At 33.9% G+C, this 25857-nt stretch overlaps 1 protein-coding gene across 3 annotated transcripts in view; it reads left to right on the forward strand.

Annotated features, from left to right (window-relative positions):
* The first annotated feature begins 15114 nt into the window (after window positions 1-15114).
* The window catches only part of LOC106638546 (protein pangolin, isoforms A/H/I/S), a 288519-nt gene continuing 277776 nt past the window's right edge, over window positions 15115-25857 (forward strand). For all 3 annotated transcript variants that reach the window (XM_089594552.1, XM_089594553.1, XM_014351793.2), the window contains exons 1-2: window positions 15115-15814; window positions 16846-16924. In XM_089594552.1, the coding sequence (XP_089450678.1) occupies window positions 15665-15814; window positions 16846-16924 (229 nt within the window). In that variant the 5' untranslated portion in view covers window positions 15115-15664. The remainder of the gene's footprint in view (window positions 15815-16845; window positions 16925-25857) is intronic.

Consider the following 25857-nt stretch of genomic DNA (forward strand, 5'->3'; position numbering starts at 1 on the left):
GTAATATTGCAACATAGAAAGTTTTATTTTTGATTTAGAATAACTTTTGAAGCAACCTGTACTCCACCCTAAATCTCCTGAAGGAAAAAATAGGAGAAAAACCATTGGATCTATGGAATGCGAAAGCTTATTCAAAATCGTTTCTGTACGATATGTGTCTTGTTCTTCCTTAGGGTACACACAAAGATCAAAATTATCTGGTAATCCCGAGTTTGATACTATAATTGCACTACATTCTGCAGTTAATGGTTTATTATACGTATATTTTTATTTTAAATATGTTATAAATATAAAAATGTATTCCTTATAAAATATTTAAAAGTTGGGAGGTTGGTGCGCAGTGCGCGCAGGGGGGCGTAAGCCCCACTAGTAAATATATATACCTGTAAAAATAAAAACAAAATGTACATCTGGTTCTTCCTCATAAGCATTGAAATAAATCGGGGCCCTACATAATACATGAATACGATAACTAAAATAGTCTAAGAATATAAAAGATAACTTTCTAGGTAATAAAAATCATATTTTTATCTACATTCACTTGAAAATTCTTAAGATGTAATGAGTAAAAATTTTTTAGATTCTTGTTTAGATTACAAAGATCTAGTATAACTTTCAAAAAAATTTTTTTTTTTGTATAATACTAACTTTACTATTTTTTCAAATAGTTTTTGTCTTCAAAAAAATATTTTTTAATAGTAAAAAGTTTTATGTTTCTAAAATTTCATTTGGCTTGCAAGTAATATTTCATTAAGTCAAATAAAATTTTAATGCTTTAAATATATATATTACTAAGCCAACGATTTATTGGTGATTTTAAAATATTATATTTTGCTCTTAAAAGAAATTGCATGCGACAGTCAGTGATGCTTTGATTACTTTGATGATTTATTAAATCATACGAAAGTAATATTTAGTTAAATGTAAAATAGTACATAATACATTAATATAATACATTACGATACTAGTGAGCGAGGAAGGCGATTGACGCACTCGTGTCAGTTCACACACGAGCGCTGGCGATTGTTTGAAGACATGCGTGTGTCAATCACCTAACCTCTCGATCGCGTGCTGGCTCAGTCAGCTGGCTTATCGGACGGCACACGGGAGACAGCGGGTTCGTTTCCCGCCTAGTGCGACTCTCCCAAGCAAGTACCTCTGTGAATTTACACATGTGCTTTTTCACCACGCAATGATCCTCGTGAAGAGATGGGCGATCTTCTCGCAGAAAAAATTGCCTACCATATAATATATCCTTCGCTCTCGAGGTGGTCTATGTGACATTGTCAACGTACCAACGGAACTGCAACTGTATAAATGTAAAAATGTAACCAATAATGTAACATGTAAGCCATTTTACTTGTAATATGTAATAAATACAACGTAACAATGTGCCTTACTGTACCAAAGCTATGTGCACTCATTTACAATAAAGCCTAAAAATGAATACACAACTTTAAAAGGTATTTATTTAAAAAAAAAGAAAAAAAACCTAACCTCTCGCACGTGTGGTGTATACAATTTTTCGACACATCGTACACGGGGAACGAGATTCTGAGCCATCTAATGTGACTGTAAAGATCTTGACGTACACACGTGACTCACAACTTGACCTGTGCACTTGTGCGAGTGCGTGTGTACGTCGAGGTCCTTAGAGCCACAAAAGATGGCTCATAATTTTGTTCCCCATGCACAGCGTGTAAAAAAACAATTTCGCAGTCGACTACCGGCAGTACATTGAGCTGCATAGAGAAGGTTGATGTTAGTTGTGTAGCTAGATATTCCGGTTACCGACAACACACTTTTCTAATGGACAAGTGACCTAGGTCTACTTCCATCCTGAACCTCCAGGATTGGTGAGTGCCACCAATAAAAAAACATTCTAACCAATACTGTCTACGGTGGAATACCAGGAGACATATCTAGCCAGAGCACAACCTGCTCCAACACTTCAGAATTAAGTGGCGGTTTCACCATGTGGCCTGGTGCTATCAGAGGACTTATACTACAAATTCCAGCCAGGGAAGCCAACTCTGAGGAGCACGGGCAGCCACAATGGCTTCCTTTTCAGTAGTCGTCTCAATGGCATACCCACAGAGAAGGTATTCTCTAGGCCCACTTTCCCGACTAACGATGAGCAGTTTGTTATCCGGGGAACGACCTGAAGGCAAGATATTCTTTGGTCGGTGGTGTACCTCCCTCCATCACGATCTCCGTACATAGAGACTCAAAGGATAAGAGTCAAGCTACCAGCAGCTGGCTCTCCATCATCATCAAGAATAATAAGGAATTGCTGATAGTTTCACCACTAGCCGTTTTCAGGGTCATTATAAGTATTTAAGTTGCCTACTTAACCATCAATCTCATTGGTTTTTTAAAGGGCCACCTGCGTTTAAGCTACCTTGCCAACAAATAAATTTTTACTACCATTTTCGAAAACGGTTGGTCGACTAAAAGACGGTTAACTAAAGGAGGTCACTATTAAACCAAGTCAATCATTCACTGGCAGTCGTCACGAGCGGAGTTGTTCGTTGCAAAGCTGGGAACCCCGATGACCAACGACCCTATATTACCCTCTTGACTCTAAACATTTAACCAGGAATTACCAATCCTCTCCAAGGTCTACGCTGGGAGAACCTAACAGTTATAAAGGAAAATAAAACTTGAGCCAACGGGACAGTCTCCAACAGGCAAGCATCACAAAATAATCTCTTTATCTTATATCACTCAAACAACTGAGTCCACAAAAAAAAGTTGTTTTAGACACCAACGTCTTTGACGTTATACCAGGAGCCATTGGAAAAGATCTCTACAACTAGCTCCAAAGCATCAGACTTTGTTATTTTTCTTCCGATTAATCTGGCGTTTCAACAGCAGGCCAGAGAAGATCACCCTGAGGTATCCAGGCAGTCACGTTGGCTGGAAACTTCAGTAAAAAAAAAAATTTACTCAAAAAACTCACTGGTCTTTTTTCGGGCCATTGGACGTCGAACTACCATGCCAAAAAATATATCAGAATTAAAAAAAGTTGACAAAAAATAGCCCTTAGGGCTCACAGAAGTCTTAACTATACCACAAGTCGCAAGAAGGCGAATTAAAAGAAAACGTTATGTGTATTTAAGGAATACAATTTATAGGATGGAGAGCATTTGTTGAAATTGGAACAGCAGCGTCAAAATTGACTAACAAGAATCCATTGCATGAGAGATCAGCTTTTCAATCAGTACCCTCACCGTAATCTCTTAAAACTTCTAGATTTTTAAATAGAGAATTATATTTGTATACAATAACTACTTTGAGTAAATCCAAAGTTAGAGTATGGCACGGCTGAGCTAGAGCATGGCCACTTTTCCATGATACGTGCATGTATCTTATACTTTCTTGAATACGTAGTAGGCTGACATCGAACTATATTTTATTAATTACTAGCGGCTCCCCGTCTTGGCTTCGCCCGAGACTTACTAAATGAAACATCGTAATGTGTTGACATGTGATGTAAAACGTTTTTAGTGAGAAATTTTACATATATTCCTGACATATCTCAGAACAAAAATCTTTTTATTAAAAACACATTTTTTCGAAATCCACAGAGTTTATTGAGTCAAATAATAAGCTCTAAAAATTTAAAAAAATATAATTATGCTGAAAAGTACTGTGCGTTCTTTATGCCATGAAATAATCGTTGGCCATAAGGAGCCGTTGATTTGCAGTTTCTCTCGTATAATTTACGAAAAGGGTTATTTTTCAAAGCTGTTGAAATTTTAAACTCCCAAAAAATATGTACTAAAAAAAAATATTTTTTCTCCTATCTCACAACTTTATTACCAGAGCAACAAAATCCTGGACCTTAAACTCTACATTTTTTTTTGCCACAAAAACACAAATACATTTTCTACTTATTTAAAAATCTGAATTAAGATCTTTAAAGATTTCAGAGATTGCTGTGAGGGTATAATGAAAAGCTGATCTTTCACGTAATGGATTCTTTATTCACCGATTTTGACGCTGCTGTTTCAATCTCGATAAATTTTCTACGTCAGTTTCTTGACACCTAAAATTGTATTTATTAGATATACATTTGAAGTTTTTCTTCCAATTCACCCTCTTGCGACTTTCGGCATGTTTAAAACTTTTGTGACCCCTAAAGACTATTTTCTGTCAACTTTGTTGAGTTTGAATACATTTGTTGGCAAAGTAGTCCGACGTCCAATTGCCCTAAAAAAGACCGGCGAGCTTCTTAAAAAAACTCTTTCTTGACTGAAGTTAACAGCAATTCTGACTGTCTGGATACCTCAGGATGATCTTCTCTGGCCTACTGTTGAAGCCCCAGACTGATGAAGAGAAAAATTACAAAGTCCGAAGCTTTGGAGCTAGTTGTAAAGATCTTTTCCAACGTCTCCTGGTATAACGTCGAAGACGTTGGTGTCTAAGGCACTTTTTTATTTGCAGACTCAATTGTTTTGGTGATCTAAGATGGGGAGATTGGTTCCTAATGCTTGCCCGTTGGAGACTGTCCCGTTGGCTCAAGTTTTTATTTTCCCTTCATAGCTGTTAGGTTCGCCCAGCGCAGACTTTGGAAAGGATTGGTGATTCCTGATTGAATTCTTAGAAGCAAGAGGGTAATATAAGGTCGTCGATCGACGGGGTTCCCAGCCTTGCGAAGAACAACTTTGCTTGTGATAATTGCCAGTGAATGGTTCACTTGGTTTAATAGTGGCCGTCTCTAGTTAGTATAGTCTTATAGTCGACGAATCGTTTTCGGAAATGGTAGTAAAAATGCATTATTTATTGGCAAGGTAGTTTACACTTAGGTGGCCTTTAAAAGAATCGATAAAATTGATGGTTAAGTAGGGAACGTAAATACTTATAATGGCCCTAAAAAGCGCCAGTGGTGAAACTTCCAGCTATTCCTTATTATTATTCCTGATGATGAAGAGCTAGCTAGGGGTAGCTTGACTCTTACCCTTGAAGTCTCTACGTACGGAGACCGTACAGAAGGGAGGTACGACACTGACCCAAGAATATCTCGTCTTTGGGTCATTCCCCGGATAAGAAACCGCTCATCGTTAGTCGGGAAAGTGGGCCTAGAGAATACCTTCTCTGTGGGTATGCTGTTGGAATGACCACTAAGAATTCGGCCGTTGTGGCTGCCCGTACTCTTCAGGGCTGTCTTCCCTGGCTTTCATTTGTAGTAACAAATTCTTTGACGGCACCAGGCTGGATTGTGGTATGGCCTCACAACTCTGAAGAGTTAGAGCAGATTGTGCTATGGCTAGATACGTCTCCTGGTGTTACGCTGGAGACGTCATCGGTTAGAATAATTTTTTATTGGTGGCACTCGTCAATCGTGGAGATTCAGGGTGAATGGAGACCTAAGTCCCTTTCCCCTTAAAGAAGACTGTCATCCGTAACCAGGATATCCAGCTGCACGACTATCTCTGTAAGCGGCTCGATGAACTGCCAGGGGACGACTGCATCATTTTTTGAGACGCTCCGGCGTATTATAACCACACTTATTTAATTCTGTTGCAGGTAGCCTCGATTTTATGTCAACGCCATCTAGCGGATCCTACTGAACTAAAGTGAAAAGCTGGCGTATTTTTGCAGAACTTTGAGCTTATTTGTTGCTATTGTTATCAAATTTTTCAAGATAAAAATTATAGTATAACCATCTAGGAGGTATCATGAATCAGTGTGCAAAATTTCAGCAAAATCGGTTTAGTAGTTTTTGCAGTTAGCGATTACAACGGTTTTAGCGACTTTGCTTTAAATATTTGTAAGATTTTATAATATTAATTGTAAAAAAATACTAATTTTAGTGTTATTGCATTATCCGTAAAAAACCATATGTCTTACGCTTTTTTGAAGCCTATTCATACATTTATGTTCGATTAGGACTTATTATCCCACGAAAAAGTTTTAAGTTTTGCTAAACTTTTGCGAAAGTTCATGTTTAGCTAAACCTTAGCTAAACGTGAGCACTTAAATCAAATACATTTTTATAAAAATGATTTTAGAAAAATTATGAAATAAATTTTCTTACTAATATTTGAAGCTAAGTCACTAAAATCGTTGTAATTATTAACTGCGAAAACTACTTAACCTATCTAGCAGAAATTTCGCATACTGATTCTGGACACTTTTTAGATGGTTTTAGTAGAGTTCCTATCTCGAAAACAGTTAATAACAATAGCAATAAATAAGCTCAAAGTTTTGTAAAAATATGCAACCAAAACTGTCAGAAAACGAAAAATAAACTAGATCATAACACCAATCTCCACGTAAAAAAGTTCTAAGTATTGGAAAAAACTCTACCAGAGGGTGGAGCTAAAACTAAAACTGCACAGAATGGCACTAGAGTGGAAGACAAAGATCCTGTCAATCATACTCCATGATTTTAAGATCTACTTCGAAATGTCTGAGAAATCTCCCGAATCCTGGTGTAAAAAACCAGTTCAGCTTAAATTCAGGAATAATGACGTACACTTGTATAACAACTCTCGAGAAAACTAAGAACTGCTTTGCAATTATTGTCAAACAAAAGGTAGCCCTTTTTACATTTTTACGCCCGCCAATACCAAAAACATAGTCTTAAAAGGACTACCAGCACTGAAAGACGAAATAATCATCTAAGAACTACAAGATCATGGATTTACCTGCAAACGGCTATCAACAAATACATTTTTACTGACATTTTCCGTAACGATTCGTTGACTAAAAGACTATGTTAACTTAAGACGGCCACTATTAAACCAAGTCAGTCATTCACTGGCAGTCGTCACAAGCGAAGTTGTTCGTCGCAAAGCTGGGAGCTCCGATGACCGACGACCCTATATTACCCTCTTGACTCTAAACATTTAACCATGAATTACCGGTCCTTTTCAAAGTCTGCGCTGGGCTGAACTAACAGCTATGTAGGGAAAATAAATCGTTCTACTCACCGTAGATCACCAAAACAACTGAGTCTGCAAAAAAAGGTGCTTTAGACATCATCGTCTTTAGCATAATACCAGGGGACGTTGGGAAAGAGCTCTACAACTAGCTCCAACGCTTTAAACATTGTAGTTTTCCTTCCGATCAATCTGGTGCTTTAATAATAGGCCAGAGGAGATCACCCTGAGGAATAGAGGCAGTCACGTTTGCTGGAAACTTCAGTCAAAAAAAAAATTTACTTAAGAAGCTCACAAGTCCTTTTAGAGCAATCGGACGTCGAACTACCTTGCCAAAAAATATATTAGAACTTAACTAATCAACTTTCTCAAATCAACGGCCCTTTAGGGCCAACGATTATTTTTTAGCATAAAGAACGCACGGCACTTCTTGGCATGATTATATTTTTTTCACTTTTTACAGCTCATTATTTAAGAAATAAGCTGTAGGGATTCTAAACAAATACGTTTTTAGTGAAAAGATTTTTGTTCTGAGCAGTGTCGGGAATAAATGTAAAATTTTTAATTGAAGATGTTTTACTTTACATGTCAACACTCTACAGGAGCTCACTCTTTTTGTTTTTTATTGCGCACATTTGTATCAAATTTTTTTTTACGAGCTTTAGTTTTCGCTCCAGACGCTACAAGCTAGTTTTTACCATTTACGTCATTGCTTTTGACATTTAAGCTGACAATACATTGTTATAATTCTTATTGCAATTAACTACTGATACTTAGAATTTTAATATAAATAATTTTGTTTCAACAGAAATTTTCTGAATCGAAAATATAATTCCACATTAACTCCACTTAATCATTCGACTTAAACTAAACACACCTGCACTATAGTATTTAGTTGACTTCGTTTGATTTTATACGATTTGAAACTTTGAAGATGAAAGGTATTACCTCTAGTGAAAAAAAAAATTTTGTCAATCATCTATAAATAAATCCTACTCTTACCTTTTTACATTCCCAACAACATATAAAAATTTCCGGGAGAGTAGCTGTATGATTTTTCTTTTTGATACAACTGTTCAAAAAACTATTGTGATACTGGAAATGATAAATAACACAAAACTTAAGAAATGTGACAATCTTGACCACTGCTTTGCAGATGTATTATGATTTAAAGTTTGAATGTAAGACTTATACCAATTTTGTGAAAAATCAGCGAATAATATTAGAAGTAAGTTATATTTTAAGGGCCTTTATTTTTTATTTTTCTTGTACTCAATTTATTTAAATACAGTGTGATACTTTTCAGTCAATGTATCAAGGATTGTAATATTTTAAAGAAATATTATTTTAAAACGTTTTTCCTACCTCGGGTGTTTTTTAAGGGTTGGGTGTTCCCTTGGTAGGAAAAAGAGTATTTAGCACACAAGTACTATCCATCTGAGGCTATCTTATATGGTCCCTCGGGAAGGCTTCGCTGAACCCTCGGGCCGCACAATAGCCCCAGAAGTGATGTCACTTAAGTGACAAAAACTACCATTTTGTTATTTGCTGCACGGTTATACATGCCTTAAGTATAATTTTTTACTTTTACCCATCCTAATTGCTATCAACTGTAAGCCAATCTCTACAGGATATATATCACTATGTGTGACCTCAAAAAATATACCATGTACAGTTTGGGCTGCATATATATATAAAGATTGTACCCATGCATACAAATTTTAATACCTATAGTTGAATATCAAACGTCAAAAAATTCTTTTACGCAATTTAACATTTTAGTTTAAGTTCTTTTATTTATGTTAGATTTGAATTATGTGTGTGCTGTCAACAAATTTTGTAGGAAACGTCAAAACAAATATATTTTTAATACTTATTGCATTACAGAACTCTTACGTTGATATCGCATTTTTACGATGCCATTTCACAATTTTATAATACTAAACAAATAATTATTGAGGAAGTGAATACAAATGATTGATGAAAAAAAAACAAAATTTTTAAGTGCACTGTAACCTACTATTTGATTTAAGAACCCAGGATGATGAGCTGAATTGGACGATGAGCCAGATCGGACATTAAGCCGAAAAATCTCAGACATTAGCTGAACAAACAAAAGCGTACATAATGCTGCCAACTGAAGCTGGAAAAATTCAAATCGAATTGACAATAGGCAATTACAGCCTGCACACACCAGCTGCAGATGGAACGGCATCATCTGGAAAGATCACCCGACAATGTTATCGTTTTTTTTTCTACATCTGGGCTATCAAGTTTAATGCCTTGTATGTGGACTAACTGTATATGGTGTCTAGGAGATACTACCTAAGAAGTGAAGCTTTTTTTACATCTGGGCTATCAAGTGCGATATCTAGGTATATTGAAGCACCACAGACGGGGTCTAGGAAAAACTACCCAAAAGATTATCCTTTTTTTACATTTGGGCTATTGAGTGAAATGTCTAGGTATATATGCTGACCGCAGGTAACGTATGTGGGGTGCTCTTCAAGAAGTGAAGCTATTTTTATACATGAGATATTTGAAATAGTACCAAGGTATACATATACGGACCTTCGATGGCGTTGAGAATAGGTGTGCCCCAGGAAGTTGAGCGTTGAAAATAGAGCCAAGGTATGTACATGGACCACTGTTGGCGTTTGGAATATGCGCTTCAGGAGGTGAACTTTTTTCGACACATGGGCTATAGAGTACTATGGTTAGGTTCAGGTATATACACGTATACTGACTGCAAGTGGCGTAAGGGAAGTTATTTTCAGAAAGTAAAGCTTCTTTTACCTCTAGGCAATTGAGTGTGATATCAAGGTATACGTACCAACAGCAAGTGTCGTCTGGGAGATGTGACTCAAAAATTAAAGTTTTTTTTTACATCTGAATTATTAAACACACTGTCCAAGTATGTATACTTGTCGCAGATGATGTCTAGGAGGTGTGTCTAAGAAAGTTGACTTTTAATAGACCTCCCACAAATAAATTTTTACGTTTCACCAAGTTTTTGCGAAAGTTCATGTTTGGCAAAATGTTATAGCTAAATATGGGGAATAAGAAAATTTCAAACTTAGATTTTTGTTTAAACATTTGACTAAACTTTAGCTAACGTTTATCCAAACTTTGTGATACAAGTAGCAAAGTTTTTTGTTTAATAATATAATCATAAAAAAGTTATCAAAAATATTAATTAAAAAATGAATTTACGTCACTGGTTAGTCAGCACACGAATGATGAGCACTTATGACTTATGAAAAAAGTCGTTTGAAAGCTGGTCTCGAACTTCGGCCACTGAGATTCCGCGTGCGACATATAAGCACGCGTAGCACTGGGCTATCCTGAGGTGGTACATGTCATGATACGAATCGTTTACATATTGTATCAGTATTGTGCTTTTTTTACGTGGGCTGTACTTAAACTTTAAAATACAATGTGCTGGTGTATTTTAATTAGTGGAGCTTTCTTGACATGTGGGCTATATTGAGTACGATGTCTCGGCTTATGGAGCAACCGCAGAATCGAGCTTTTTTTTTAGTCGTAGAGTGATAAGATGTCCAGCTATCTTTTGGATCCTTAAGTACTACAGACGGCTTTAAAGAGTATTTTTTTAAAGAAGTTCTTTGTGTCTGATAATTAGAATATGATATAAAATTATGTTTGTACATTGTTAGTGGCTTTTACAATGTGTGTTTTAAGTAGTTAAGCTCTTTGTGCACTGTAAAGTTAAAATTAAATATTCAAGTGCGGTTATACACTAAGCCAGATGTCTAAGGAATGTGGTGCAAAAGTCGAGTTATTTTTCAAGATTCAGACTATTAATATATAAGTAGTAGACGTTCGCTACAGTCCCGCAATCCTCATTTATTAAGTTTTCTTCAGAAAATTAAGATGCTGTTACACTTATATTTTCTGTTCTAATAAATTGTGTCTATAAATTTGTAATCTGAGTCATGTATGTCAAAAGTTTTGATGCACAGTTTACTAATATCTAGCGTGTAGCAGATTTTTTTTTAATTTTTTAATTATATGGTTACAAGAAATTTAACAATTATTGAACATAAAATACATAATTGTATTTCATTGATTAACGTACGTAGACATACATCATACTATTAATCTGTTTCTATAAAAGGAATACTTTTTAACACAAATACTAAAACATTGTACATTAACCTAAAAATTTCTTTCTCTGGCGAACTATTTTTATTCAATCAATCTTAAAAACTCGTTACTTGAATAAAAAAGCTACACTTTGTTTAAAAAGTAAAATATTTTTTTAGAAAATAGTTAATGGATTGTAAAAGTCCACTCAATAGTTATCACAGGTCAAGTGAAAAGCTGGTAATTAAATCGAAAATTTCCTTAGGTCCATTCAACATTTCTTTCAATATTTTTATAATATTAATTCGTCAGATTCATTAACATGTAATAATTAGTTTTATTGAACTAGAATATATTTTGTCCAAACAATAAATCTTTCTTCAAAACAAATTGAATAAGTTTTTTTTTGAACACAGAACCTGTTATTTAAATTTAAAAATCATATTTTTCGAATAACGTAATATTTCTTTAAAATTGTCTGATTTTTCAATGCCATTAACTTCAAGAAAATTATAAATGCATCAGACCTAAATGTGATTTTTTATGTAAAGAATATTTCTTTAGCTATTTGAATCAAAACTTTTTCGATGTAAATCAGTATTTGTTTCAATAAAGTTTTGTACAATAAAATTAATAATATAATTTGTTAAAATAAGAAATGTTCATGTGGTTTAATAAAAAGTACCATTTTGTTGCAAAAATAACCTTTTAAGTGAATTAAAAAGATTTTTTTTGTCGATGTAACATTTTTTTTTAAATTATTTGATTGTTTTATTAGGCTATCTGTACTAAAATGAACAAATTCATTTATCGCTAAAAAAGTCTCATGTTTCTAAATTAAAAGTATTTTTTTTTATAAAAATTTTTTCTCTTATTATAAATAATTTTTTATTGAAACTATAGGAACGGTGTTGGCCTAGTTGTTAGCATGCCATCTTTTTAAACAACAAAATTCTAGGGGCTGGGGGTTCAATCTTCGGTCACAGCACTTAGATTTTGTTCTGCGGATTCTGTCTGGGATATGACCTACGACACCGAATCACTTTTTAAGAAAAATAAGAATATTTAAGTCCGTGTAAGTATTGACACCTAATAAATAAAGACGCATTAAATACCAAAAGTGTTGAGAAGCTCACAAAGGCGCATGCGAGTAAAAATGTTCAAAACTTTGTCTCAAAGAACGATTAAAAACACAATCCATGAGTTACATGATACAAATACGCCGTATTATGTATGATCTAGTAATAAGAATACATGACCTAAGTATGTATCATAAAAAATGTATTAAAAAGCGATATGTGTTGGTGATTAAAATTATAACATAACGACCACTATAATTCTCCGACTATTTGTTTTATTATACGATAAAATCGTAAAATAATTTAAATTAGCAATTTCCTAACTGATCTTTGGTAGCAATTGGCAAAAATCAGAATCTGGGTTGGAACTTGGATCCCTTGTGTCTCAGCGTGTTACTATGGCTGACATAGGCTGACATAGCTGATACATAACTGAAAGAGCTTTCTGATAGGTTGAAATGAATCATATTGGTCGAAATGAAATTTATTTGCCAAGAAAGTTAGGGGATCCGCATCTTGGTTACGATTTTTTAATATGACATGTGTTATATTTTCACTATGCAAAATAATCTTAAAGGTCACATCCAAACAGTTTAAGTACTCCAAATCTGGTAGAACTAAAACTATCACTGCGCTCTTTGTTGCAATCTACAGTCAACAATAAATTGGCTGATGTAAACTCCATGAATAGCGAAATTTTCCGCAGCAAATACATGAAGCTTACGAAGTAAGTATAGTTAGGCCCTAGGCCGACAGAGATAATTACTTAAATCATGATGTACAAAAGGAGTACAGAATGCAGTTTTATAGTGCACTTTTCGGAAAATCTCACTATACCCAAGTTTCTAGTGTATGTAAAACAACGCATAAACTGCAAGTCTAAGTGCGTTATGTCAACGCCCTTAAGTGTGTGTTATTCTGTGTAACACTTCTTATGCACTTTTATATCTGCATAATTTTACGCTTTTTAGTGCATAATAATATACACTGATACACTCAAAACGAGTTATTTTAAAACATTTTTCGTAAGTTAATGATAAACACACAGTTAGTGTAACATTGCACACACGAAAGTCAGTAAAAAATGTCTCAGAAAATTACACACGCTCTTAGATTTGCAGTGCCACACCTTAGCCATAAAGAACCCTATGATAGTCTGTGATGAGGCTTTGCCGGGGGCCATTATTCATGGTAGACTTAGTTACAACCGAAACTTTCAAGATCATTATCAAAATCTACGCTGAGGAAAAAAAAAAAAATTTCTGTGCTAAAATTGTAATATGGTGCTGTTTCATTACTCAGATGCTTTAGACTGTTTGGAGCAGCTATTCTTATTGTTAGTACAGTGGCTTTAACGCTTTTAAATACTACCCAGTAACTCAGTACAGTTGCCCAGAACAATAAAAATAAGATTGCCAAAAGTAAGTTCCTAGGCAGCAGAATGATACCAGATTACAATTCTAGCAATTTCTATTATTTTTTTCTCAGTGTATCAAAAATTTACTAACGTCAAGGTTAGAAAGAACTCTTTCCCATCAAATTTCGATATAATTCAAGAATTAAAAAAACAGAAGAACATTTCGATGGTTTTAACGGACACATGCCATTGAATTAAGTCAAAGACAAGTTCCTAAGAAGTTGATTTGATTTTTAGATCCATAAAAAACTGTTTGTGTTAGTTTTTATAGTTTTTTACATAGTTTTAGCGTAGTCACATTAAAAGTAGATTGAGCAATTTCCGTAGATCTTTAAAGTAATAGGATATTAAGCATTGTGTTAAGTCTGCTTGGATAATATAAAAAATCTTCTCAACTGAGTTTAAAGTGTATTTTTCAAAAGGGCATCGAACTATTGGCATTACAAAAATTTAATGATTACGGAGAAATTAGAGATCACACATTTTCGTTGAAAAATAGAATTCATACAGACAATGTGATGCAACTGAAGTTTCACTAAAGAGCTATTAAAAGGTCAGATAAATTATTTAGCTAATATAGGCTTGCGATGAATTTGCAAATCTAAAATTCACCATGAGTATAATGCAAGAATTGGAAATCACGACGATGACAAAAATAGTTTCATACGAAGCTCTTAAAATAAGGAAATCTAGATCGAAATAAATGGCTCCACAAAACCAAATCACGGACCACTTCAAAAGTTTATAAGAAAATTTTCTAACTGATGAGTAATAAAGTTGTAGGAAAATTATTTGATTAATCAGAAAATCTGATTTTTTTGCTAAAGTAGTAAATGTTACGCAAAATGTTTTTGGTATTGGTCATAGTTTGCTTTATTTTTTATGTATAAAATTAATACTTAAACGGATTATAGACGCAAATGAAGTTTTTAGATTTGAAAAAAAAAAAATCCATTTGTAGTACTTTTAGCAGCTTTCGTCTTGTTAATACTCGAGGTTTTTAAAACTACTTAGCTAAGTTGTTTTGATTTTTTGTAAGGATAAAAAAACGAGATGGCGGTAAGTTCCCTCGTTATACTTGTAAAAAGGTAAAATAACACTTAGTTCAAAGTAAGTTTGAATTTCATCGGTAGTTTTGTTCTCACGCATTGAATAAATTGTTTAAAATGCAAAAAATGTCATCAATAAACGAAGTTTGGCTTATAATGATATTTTTCCCAGAAGTTTTTGACACTCAACATTTTAAGATATACTTTGGTATTCTATGCAACCACGAGTAGTGTAAACAATTGTATACATCAAGTGAAATGATCAAATCTACCTGTTGACCGATTGGGTTGGTTGACTAATGTGGTTAGGTGAATCGGTTAGGTATACGAGCAAGGGCGTCGAGAGATATGTTCATCTCCAATCCCTCAAAGTCAAAACAACACGGTGACGTAGGTATAAGCAGTTGGTATGTATAGGTGAAAGCGCACTTACATGTCATACATCGTGAAAGGAGGTACAGCCAGCCAGCGTGCGGTGGACGAGAGGGGACGCGCCGTTGTCGTCAGCGGCGGGCGGTAGTGGCAGCAGCGCTATTGGTCGGCGCGTGGGAGAGCCAAGAGCTCCCCGCCCGCCTTGGTTAATGCTCTCGAACGCTGGCTCGACAGTCAGCAGCTCGCCGCCGCCGGAGAGCCTCAGTTGCTTTTTATAAAAGAAAAAAGAGGAAGAAAAACAGATTCTTACCACAGTGACCTTACCTGTAGCTAGTTGTTGTAAGCCCTGTGGTAAAAATTGCGTGAGTTCTTTAGTGGTGCAGAAAAGCGGGTCTGGTTCGAGTAACAAAGGTTAACCAGAGATTCACGCGAATCGTGGCATGGCAGGACGCGAGCCCGCAAAGGCCAGTCGCGTGCCATCGGCGGCCCAGGCGCTCCGCAGCGCGAGGGCCCAGCCAAGGCCAGCGCAACGAACAGCCCTATCTGCTACCCATTGAGAAAGCTGAGTTGTCCAAGCCCGAGTGAGTGTCGAGTGTGCTGTGAGTGCGGATATAAATTAAGTGCGCGGGCGCGCGTGCGTGCAACACAACGAACCGTGAACGCTGTAGCAATATAGCTGTATCGGCGGCAGCGTAGCTCCGTCAGAGACCAGAGCTGATCAGCAGCGCCCTGGGCCAGATACCGGCTACGATGCCGCACGTCAGTAGTAGCGGCGGTGGTGATGACCTCGGCAGCGAAGATGAAGTCAAAATTTTCAAGGATGAAGGGGAAGACGAGAAACGCTCTTCAGAAAACCTTACCGAGGAAAAGAGCTCACTTATCGATCTCACAGAGTCAGAGGTGCTGTGCTCCCGTCTGCTAATGGTCCCTTCCTGTTCTTATCTCGTTTTTTTTTCTTACGACAGGCAGACCAAGCGTTTGGTATAACACGACAACAAAAGCGTATCGCGTAACGGTCTGCATATCCCCGATGACACATCCCGATTGGAAATGAATATAGTGGGTTGCCCACTCAGATCGTGTGGTCCAATGCAGCCAAATTTAGAAGCAAGTATTAGGTTCGTTCAGACCCCTTTTAGTTCGGTCGGGTTCTCTGAGCAAAGTATATCTATATATAGCGAACCAAACAGAACTGGTTCTATACATATATATATACATATATGTATGTACACGTATGTATATGTATGTACTTTGTGTGTATATATATATACATATCAAAGTATATTTTGCTAAGAGAACCAGACCGCACCAAAAGGGGCTTAAACAAATCTATTATGACGCAGGATTGGGCATAGCTTGACCTCACTGAGCCTATACATGCAATGAGACCAGCAATAATTTCGCCCAGCCGTGGCTCGATTTCGTCTGCTTTTACACTTTGGGAAAATACCGATCGAATCCCCTCTACTAGATAAACAGACATAATCTCTCTATGACTGGAGTGAAGTAAGGCCAAGCCAGCTGGCCCCAGTCTTCGTCATGTTAGAATCCGATTGTGATCCGTGGAAATAACTGAGCCATGTCCTTATTTGACGGCTTGGTAACCCGGCTTGAGGCAAACTCGAGCCCACTTAACATTTCCTATTAAGATTACATACAAGCCGACAGCAGTCACTTGCAAGTTTACTGCACAAAAACCGGCCGCTTGATCTGCCTTCACGCCCCCCTCCTTTTTTTTAAGTACCTCGTGATCTAAGTATATCATGTCAACTAGTACAACCACCCTGCTACCTCTTTTCCTTTGCTGTAATCGTTTTAGCCAACGCTCTTAAAAATACCTTCTATCAAAGCAATGTACATCAGCAAGTATACTGTACAACTGTTATTGATGCCTTATACCTACTACGGGTGCTTGTATATGTGTGTTACAGGAAAAGGTATCTCTCGTCAGTGGAAGCTACTCGACAACAGGCAAGACGACGGCCCGATCTGACCTTAGTCCGGTCTTTGGTGAGTTTGTTTATTTTTTTTCAACTCCGCAAACTATATCAATTTTTTTTACTTTCGTTCTATTGGAAGAATACAGTAGTAGGCATTGAACATCATTGATTAGGGCATTTTTTTAAGGGGGCCCATATAATTACACAGTATGTAAATATATCATGATCTTATGCATATGCTTAGAGAGAATAGTCAAGGTCGTGTCGATAGGTACGAGCATGAATACCTACGCGTTTGAAGCTACGTTTACACTTCAAACTATTATTTTTACGCGTGTACTTGAGGAATTCTATAAAAAAATCTGCCATTTTCAGTGTCAAAAATAAGGTAAAACTTTTAAGTAAGTACATATCTGGAAATACGTTTATGTATATGTGCATACGTACATATATATATATATATATATATATATATATATATATATATAATTTTTGATTTTCATCCTTTCTACACTCAACATCAGCTTAAGGCACGTCCATTAGATTGAATGATGCGCTCATTTTTTGGGCTGTCATCCGTCGGCCGAACATCTTCAGCGATAGCCAGTGAAAGCTATATTTAAGAATGGGTATCAGGGCGATGGGGGGAGTTTCAAGGTTAACAATTTGGTATATGAGTCATTTATACGTATAAAATGCGAGTAAAAAAATTGCAATCCCACCTCTCTTTATCAACATCTTGGTTACGTCACTGATGCCTACGTACTCATACATGCTTTTACTTAACTTGGCACGGATCTGAGTCGTGCGGAGTACGAAGCTATGCTTGTTTAGTTTTTGAGCTCAAAATCTTCATTGAACTTATTGTATTCGTGTATGAATTATACTATTAAAAATTGTGCTAAGTTTAATGTACATCCATTAATTTTTTGTAATCAAGTATAACTGCATCTACAAATACGTAGGTATATCTAACAGTGTACATACTTATCTGGAGTCAGTACACTATGATATTAAAAAAAAAGTTGTAACAAACATGTAGATGTGCTTCTAAATTGATGCAAGTGTGACACGTTTTTTAAAAGTTTTTTTTACCTGTACATACAAGTACCTAAAACAAAAGTATATACACTCGGTGGACATATTTATCAGCCTGCGAAGACAGACTTCGATAAGTGACAACAAAGTTGCAATCTCACTCAACGCATCTTCGTTTTGCAGTATATAGTGTTTACGTGGCATGTCAAAATTACGTATTGGGAGTCCAAAAGGTCACGTTATTCTCGCGGTATATATAGTCACTTGGGGGAAAAATAACACAGGCTTACAAAGCTGCAAGGTGCAATTCTATTTTTTTTTTTTTTTACACGTTCAACGATTGTAATACGATAAAAGCCTTTTAATAACATATTTTTGAGGAGATGACAATACCTTAGCTATTTTTTTCCAACTCAATTAGTCTTTTGCAGCTTAAAACTTTCCTTTGAAAGTGCGAAAACGCACATTTAACCTTACCAAAATCCTGCTTGTTTTCCTACATATAGTCGGGAACGAGAGAACTTTGTACAGGTTAAATGTGCGTTTTCGTACCTTCAAAGGAAAGTTTTAAGCTGCAAAAGACTAATTGAGTTGGGAAAAAATAGCTAAGGTATTGTTATCTCCTCAAAAATATGTTATTAAAGGGCTTTTATCGTATTACAATCGTTGAACGTGTAAAAAAAATAAAAATAGAATTGCACTCATAAGGCCTGTGTTATTTTTCCCCCAAATTACTATATATACCGCGAGAGTCACGTGACCTCTTGGAATCCCAATAAGGTTATATAATTTTTTCTGAATGAATGTGCACATTTCTTAGTTCTCATTAAACTTTACATAAAACTACATGTCTTTTTAGTACCATTTAATTTCTTCGTTATTTTATACACTATATTTTTTATATAACTCATTGCATTGACTTTGTAATAGTTATTCCACTTTTTTTAAATGTATCAAGCTCAGAAATATTATTTATAACGATTTACACGTTTAAAAAACAATGTTTTTGGTTTTCGTTGGGTTCCAACTTTAAACTTGAAGATACATAAGATAAATGGCTCTATTATTGAGTTTATTTGTACAGTATCAAGTGCATACATTATTATTGCAAGAATAATAATAATAGACGAATTTATAATTGAACTTTTTTTTTTGTTAGCGAATGAAGTTACAAGCCCTACAATGGTCTTAACATTGAAATAAATATCTTCTTTCTAATGTTGAGAACATTATGAAAAATTTAATATAAATTACTATTAATTTATTCGTATGATTTCTTAACAAAAAGTATATCATTTCTCAAAATTTATGTAACAATTTATTTTTATCCATCGAAAAACGGGTAATTAACGACAAACTTATTTTCTGTGATCAAGAAGGTAGACTAAATCCATATAATAATAGACGCGATTAAAAGTTTTCAATTCTATTGGCAATTTCTGATGTAATAATTTAGTTTTTGTTAGTTTCATTTGTTTTGAATTTGTAATTTTATGTTTTCATTCATAACAAACTTACACACAGAATTTATCGACGATTTCCAAATTTCAAGAAGATAATGTTTTTTGTTAGGTTTTAAGTTTGAAACATGTTACATATATGGTAAATGGCAAGATAATTGAACTTTTTTCTATAGTGTTAATGCTTGGCTGTGTAATTCAAGTTTGAAGCCAGTAAACGTGCAAAAAATAGAAGCACTCATACTTGCAAGAATAATGACGACAACAGACACACATTGTTACCGCAAATTTTTGTTTTATTAATCTATTGAATCATGAAGCTTACAAATCTCAGCATTAAAACAAATTTCTTTATGTTTTATGCGTAATTAAAAATTGAATATGTGTTGCTACTATTTTTCGTACAGTTTTTTAACAAAACCTGCTAGGACAAATAAGTTTACGTATTGTAAATAAATTTACTCTATTATGAAAAAAGGTGATACCTGTGTGATTAAGTTTATTTTCATCCAAACGAAAAAAATATAAATAAAGATATAATATCTAAGTGCAATGTAACACAGACAATTTAACAACATAAATGTTAAACTCAATAATGTTTAAAGCATCAATGATTGGATCTTGAATAAATATAAATAATATTTAAATGTGTCTCAATAATAGAATTACGAAGATTTTTCTTATTTAACCGGTAAATACTGTTAATCCATCAACTTTTTAACACAAAAAATTAATACAGTTTATGCTATATACAACTAACTTTTACTTAAATTGTGATTTCATAATTATACGTATACATTCGACGTCACAACTAAACGATTAATAATATACTAAGGTCTTGAAAATATAGTAATATGCACTATTTAGAGTATTGTATTAATTTTAAGTTGAAAACTATAGTCTCTACTGTAGTGTGGCATAATTATATTGTTATATTGTTGAAAACGTACTAATGAACCGTTCAATATCTTCCATAATTTTAATGCAGCTATAATGCCAGAGATTGCCATAGGTATTTCATCAATATTTGCGTAATACAAATAAAATACTTAATAAAAATTCTAAGAATAGTTCTTATGATTGTTGGTTTGTAGGTTCCTACACGGTATTTTTTGTGCCCTCGACGTGCATGCGCATTATATTTTTACACTATCTTTTCTATCAAGGGCACAACAAAAGTCCAAGTGCTATAAAAAGCGTGTGTGTATATATATATATATATATATATATATATATATATATATATAATAGACAAGCACATCTACTGCGAACCCTGTACTAAACTCATACAAGGCAAGCGTAGCTAATTTGTAGTAAACTTCTTATGAAATAAATAATTTTGTAGAGCCAAGAGATCGAAAGACACACATGGATGTGGTACCGTCATTGACGGTACAATAAAACTGTAGGGATTATTAGGGCACTTGATAGTAATAAAAATAATTCTAATATCTTTAGCTAATTGTAGTTACTTTTCAGTGTAATTATTTATTTTCATTAGAAGCTAGATATCGATACTTATGTACAGATGTGCTAGTGTTATGGCAACGTAGCCCATCTTTCTGACATGCCAAACACATAAGAGCATAAAATTGCACGGACATTAATAAAGCTATAATTTTCATCATGTAGAGGTCACATTATAAGAAATCGATAGTCAGGCCTATGAGAGGAACATAGCGAATACTAGATTGTTAATCTGTTACTTTGAAGAGTTGACACGTTTGATACTTGATTTTGTATCTTATTTACTGTGATCATGTTATACGGAAATAGATACTATAGAGCTTACACTGAAAAAAGTGGTGTTAAAAAGGTATTACAACTATACTAAGAATTACTACATTTTTTAGGAAAGCTAAAACATACTCACCTAATGACGCAAATCATAACGTTAACAATTATTTTTATTACATTTTAAATAATTATTATTATGTATCAGCCCTACAAAAATTATTTCACGGCATAATATAAATTACCATGTCTAACATAGTAAAAATCGGGATAGTTTAATTTTTGCCACACAACATAGTTAATTTTATTGTAACCGTTTTAAAACGTCCTATATTATAAAGTAGAATTTGCTATGTGCCGTAGTAAAATTTCTCATTTCACTGCATTGCTATTCAGTGTAGTAAAAATTACTATGTTCGAAAGTAATTTTGGACGATGACTATTCGAGGTGAGACGCGACTACTAGCACCTAAGAGCCTGTACAAAAACAAAGGAAGTGGTCAAAGTTAAAACTAAAACCTGCCCCATTTGACTTGTTAAAAGAAAAGAGCACCAAATTAGTGCCATTTTATAATTTAAAAAAGTATCATGCGGCAATAACGCACATTAGGTTATACTAATGTAATAACGAGAAATATATTTTTTCATTAATAAGGGTCAAAAATTTAAATGCGCAGACAACTAATTTTGAATTGACTAATTATCCGTTGTTAACACCGTGGTCCACAAGGAAACCCTTTGATTTTTAACTTTTTTGTGAGTATCATAAACAGTACACGTTCACGCATATACTTTATCGATACTGGAGCAGACGTATAGCACACCATTGTCTAGTGATTGCACAGCCTGATTCAGAAGCCAAAGGATGGAGCTTGAATTCCCTGTCCGTGTAGATCTTTTTTAAAATAAAAATATTTGTAGAACACATCAGTACCCATAATCTTAAGAAAAAAAAAATCCATATAAATATAAACTGTACATCTTAATCTTCTATGAGTACATATGTTTTTATGTGCCGTATTCATAAATAGATATATATCTTTCTTCTCTTATATTAATATAAAAATTATTTCTGAACAAAGTAAAAATTAGTATGTCGAATAACAAATTTTAATATAATCTGGTTTTACTATGTAGCATAGTAATTTTTATAATATGGCGAGTATGTCTCAGCTTTCTTATAAAAGATAGTAATTTTAATTATAATTGTATCACTTTTTCTAATACCACTTTTCTAAGTGTACTAATTGTAAGAAAATTATAATCGCTTGATCGCTTAATATCGAAATACCGTATTACTTCTTAATTCTTACTGATTTTGGATTTAGAGAGAAGTATATGATTGGTTGTAATTTTTATCTTGGAAAAATTCGCTTATGAAGCCTACATATAAATACATACTCGTACAAGATAAAATCGCATTCATAATTCATCAGTATAGTTTGACCGTCGCAAAACATACATTCAATTATTCATATAACTAATTACTGTATTTTTCTTAGATTTGCTGAGGTAATTTTTTTTCATTTACTTCGTATAAATTCTCCCACTATTTCCTAAGATGTTTTTGCTAGTGAAATTTGTTTTTCAGCAATATCTGCTACTTATTATAATAGCCCTACAAGAGCTACTTTTTGATATTGACAATACTTCAATCTAAGCTAAGTCAATTTCTACGAGAACTTAAAAATTTTTCAGAATCAAGTACAGTTTCTAACAAATGCAGCAATTCAAAAGTTTCTTATTTATAATGTTTTGAAGTTCGAGCTTTCCTGTTTCCAGCTAGTTCTCCTAAACATACAAATTGCATTACTTTCTACATAATATTACTTTGAGATAAAGCAATTTGTTAATTAACTATTTATATGTCGTGAATGATGTGTTGCATTTAAAGACCCAACCCGAATGTGTCAACAATTCGACTTATTTGAATTTTTTTTTTTAATAAGTTGCAAAGTTAAATATTTTAAGCAATCATTATTAAATCATAATTAATTTTTATTTACTACGCACAAAGATCACTAAAATGATGTGCAAGTCACTCACACAGTACTACAGTTACATATCGACTTGCACATCGTTTTTGAGGGTCAATGTCCATGATAAAAACAAGAATGGATTCTAGAAATTATGATGATGTAGAGAGGGGTATGCGTGGCAACCTAACTTTAATTAACCGTTACATCTTAATGCGGCACGTTACAGCAGAAAAAAAATGAAAACAACTAGATACTTCCTTGAAAAAACTAGATTACTGAATAAAAGTATTATATTACATTATAATACCGATCAAAAAATACCGTAAGTAATGAACTTAAATGTGCCTCGCGTGCCTCACTACGGGGCAGGGTATAGCACTCAGGAGGGCAGACGTAGCACGGTCGTAGCCAAGCCAAATTAATGGTAGTAAGTACTTACTTGTACGTGGACTAACTAAAATTAAATCATATTACTTAAGAGAAAGAACTATAATTTTTTTATTGATCAGTAGTAGTCAATTATAGTAAAGTTTTCATTTACAGTTTTTAACACAGATATAATATTTAAGCAATTTTACAAACATATTATTTATGATCACAATAGTTTAATACTTTTGATTAACATTTTATTTGAAAAAAACGTATAGGCTATTAAAATAAACGTATACTTGTTAGCCTAGGGAATATAAATTTAGTTTATTTGATTGACATTAACATTAAGCTGAGCTTTGTAGTTTTTTTTACATAATTTCTCACCATTTTTTAAGAACACTAGGCTTTATTATTAAAGTGACAACTATTTAAGCTACTTACAGCTACTTTAAACACTATATTATAATTATTCTTATTCTTATTGTCACTTAAAAACTAAAAAACAAAAAGCACGACTAACGTCAACCCATAGCTCTTGTTTTGCTATTTAGGAGGTTAAGTAATCAGCTGTTGATGCAAAATTTGCCACCATTTCGACTGCTGCGTCACTTTATGTGCTACGCCTGCCCCACACCTGTGCCATGACTTGCCCCATTTTAATGTAACTTTGTAAAGATTATTACACATCTCAAATAAACTTTAAGATGCAAAAAAACGGTGCTATAAATTTAAAGAGTTTAACTATCAAATGCGTCTATTTTTGTTGACAGTAGATATAATTTTTGTGTTGTTCTAAGCAAATAAAAAATGAAACCAACCTTTTTTTAGTACTCGAAGTTTTAAAATTTGTCAATAAATAGAAAACATAACTTTTTGACGTTCAAAAAGTAGAGGATGATAGAACAAACATTTTTCACTTAGCTCGTATTTAAATTAGAATTTTGAAAAAAATTATTATTTATATAATTGAGGTGCCACGATAATCTGCCTGCTATCGCATACCCTCTCTACCTTACATGAATATTGATTTACTGTTATTGAAATATTTTGAGTTAGTTTAGAAAAAAACATAGCGATAAAAACCATTTTAATAAATAACACCCTTTGAGTCTAACAAGCGTCACACCTATAATCATTTACAAAAAGTTTAGTTACAAACTATTTCATCTAAAAAAATCTTGACATTAACGCGTCTAGGAAACGCGTGGGCAAAGCCGTGATGGGGGATGCTATGTTGTACATTCTCTATTCATTACAAATGTTGTGAAAAGTTTTTTTTAAATACAAACGGAAGAATTTAACATTTTAAGCATTCTACATAGAGCCCACGATGCCATGTATGGGAATGATATAGTTTTTAATAATATAGGAATATCTACAATTGTAACTAAAAAAATCTTTGGTCGATTAGTTGTTTAACGTTTTTTATAATCCCTTAGGACATTATCAATATTAGGTTTAATTATAAGTACAATTTTTTTTCTATTTATGACAAAGATTTAGAAAAGCTGTTGACTATACAGATATTTAAAAAAGGGAATGGAAAGTATTGTGTTCATTCTGTTCATTACAATCCATTTATCAGATTGGTTTGAAGGCTACATTTTTTCGCTTTTACCCCTAAATATATAATTTTTACGATGTTTCGTAGACACAGCAGTTTGCTACTGAACTTTAAAAAAACTTTTAAAAATCAGAATTCTGTAGGCTTAAGCCGTAAGGAATATTTGAAAAATGTTAAATCTCACTATAAATACAAATACAGTTATAAATATACAGCTAAAAATAAGAACATGCTACTCTTTAATACTTGATGATATGGCAAGGAAACAATTGTTCAATGATTTGAAACTGCTGTTTTCAATAAAAAATTAGTGCAGAAATGTATGTTTCGTGCCCAGCTTGTTAGAGCAATGGTGAGGACAGTGAACCCCTTACTTAAGAGTAACTTACGCTTGGCTACCATGGAACCCGAACTCGCGTACTCAGAAGCGCTCGTGGTCAAAAAATCTCAATGACATCTATAGGCTGTCAAACTACGGTTTAAGGTACGACTGCTCTACAGAAGTGCCTCATAATTTTGGCAGAGTAAAAAGTATAACCATACCTGAGTATTCTTTTTTTGTTGTGAAACAAATTTTAAACCTAATATAAGGGTGTTCTACAAGTGATACCCAATGAGTGCTTAAATGTACCTACGTATGCACTTATGAAGACATACAAATCGACTCAATTTTCGAAACCTAACGTTCGATTGAGCGTAAAATTTTGTTTGTAGCTTTGTTTTTCATTACAACTTGACAGTTTAAAATGTATCTATAGCAAAATGCATCAAAAGCTAACAGACTGTCAGTCTTGAAATGGTTGAGCTGTCAAAAATGAAAATCCGTATTATGACAGTAACTTTTTAATTTGATATT

This window comes from Copidosoma floridanum, unplaced genomic scaffold (assembly GCF_036245765.1).
Source record: "Copidosoma floridanum isolate Cflo_tuat_1 unplaced genomic scaffold, Cflo_Japanese_pri ptg000021l, whole genome shotgun sequence".
Lineage (NCBI taxonomy): Eukaryota > Metazoa > Arthropoda > Insecta > Hymenoptera > Encyrtidae > Copidosoma > Copidosoma floridanum.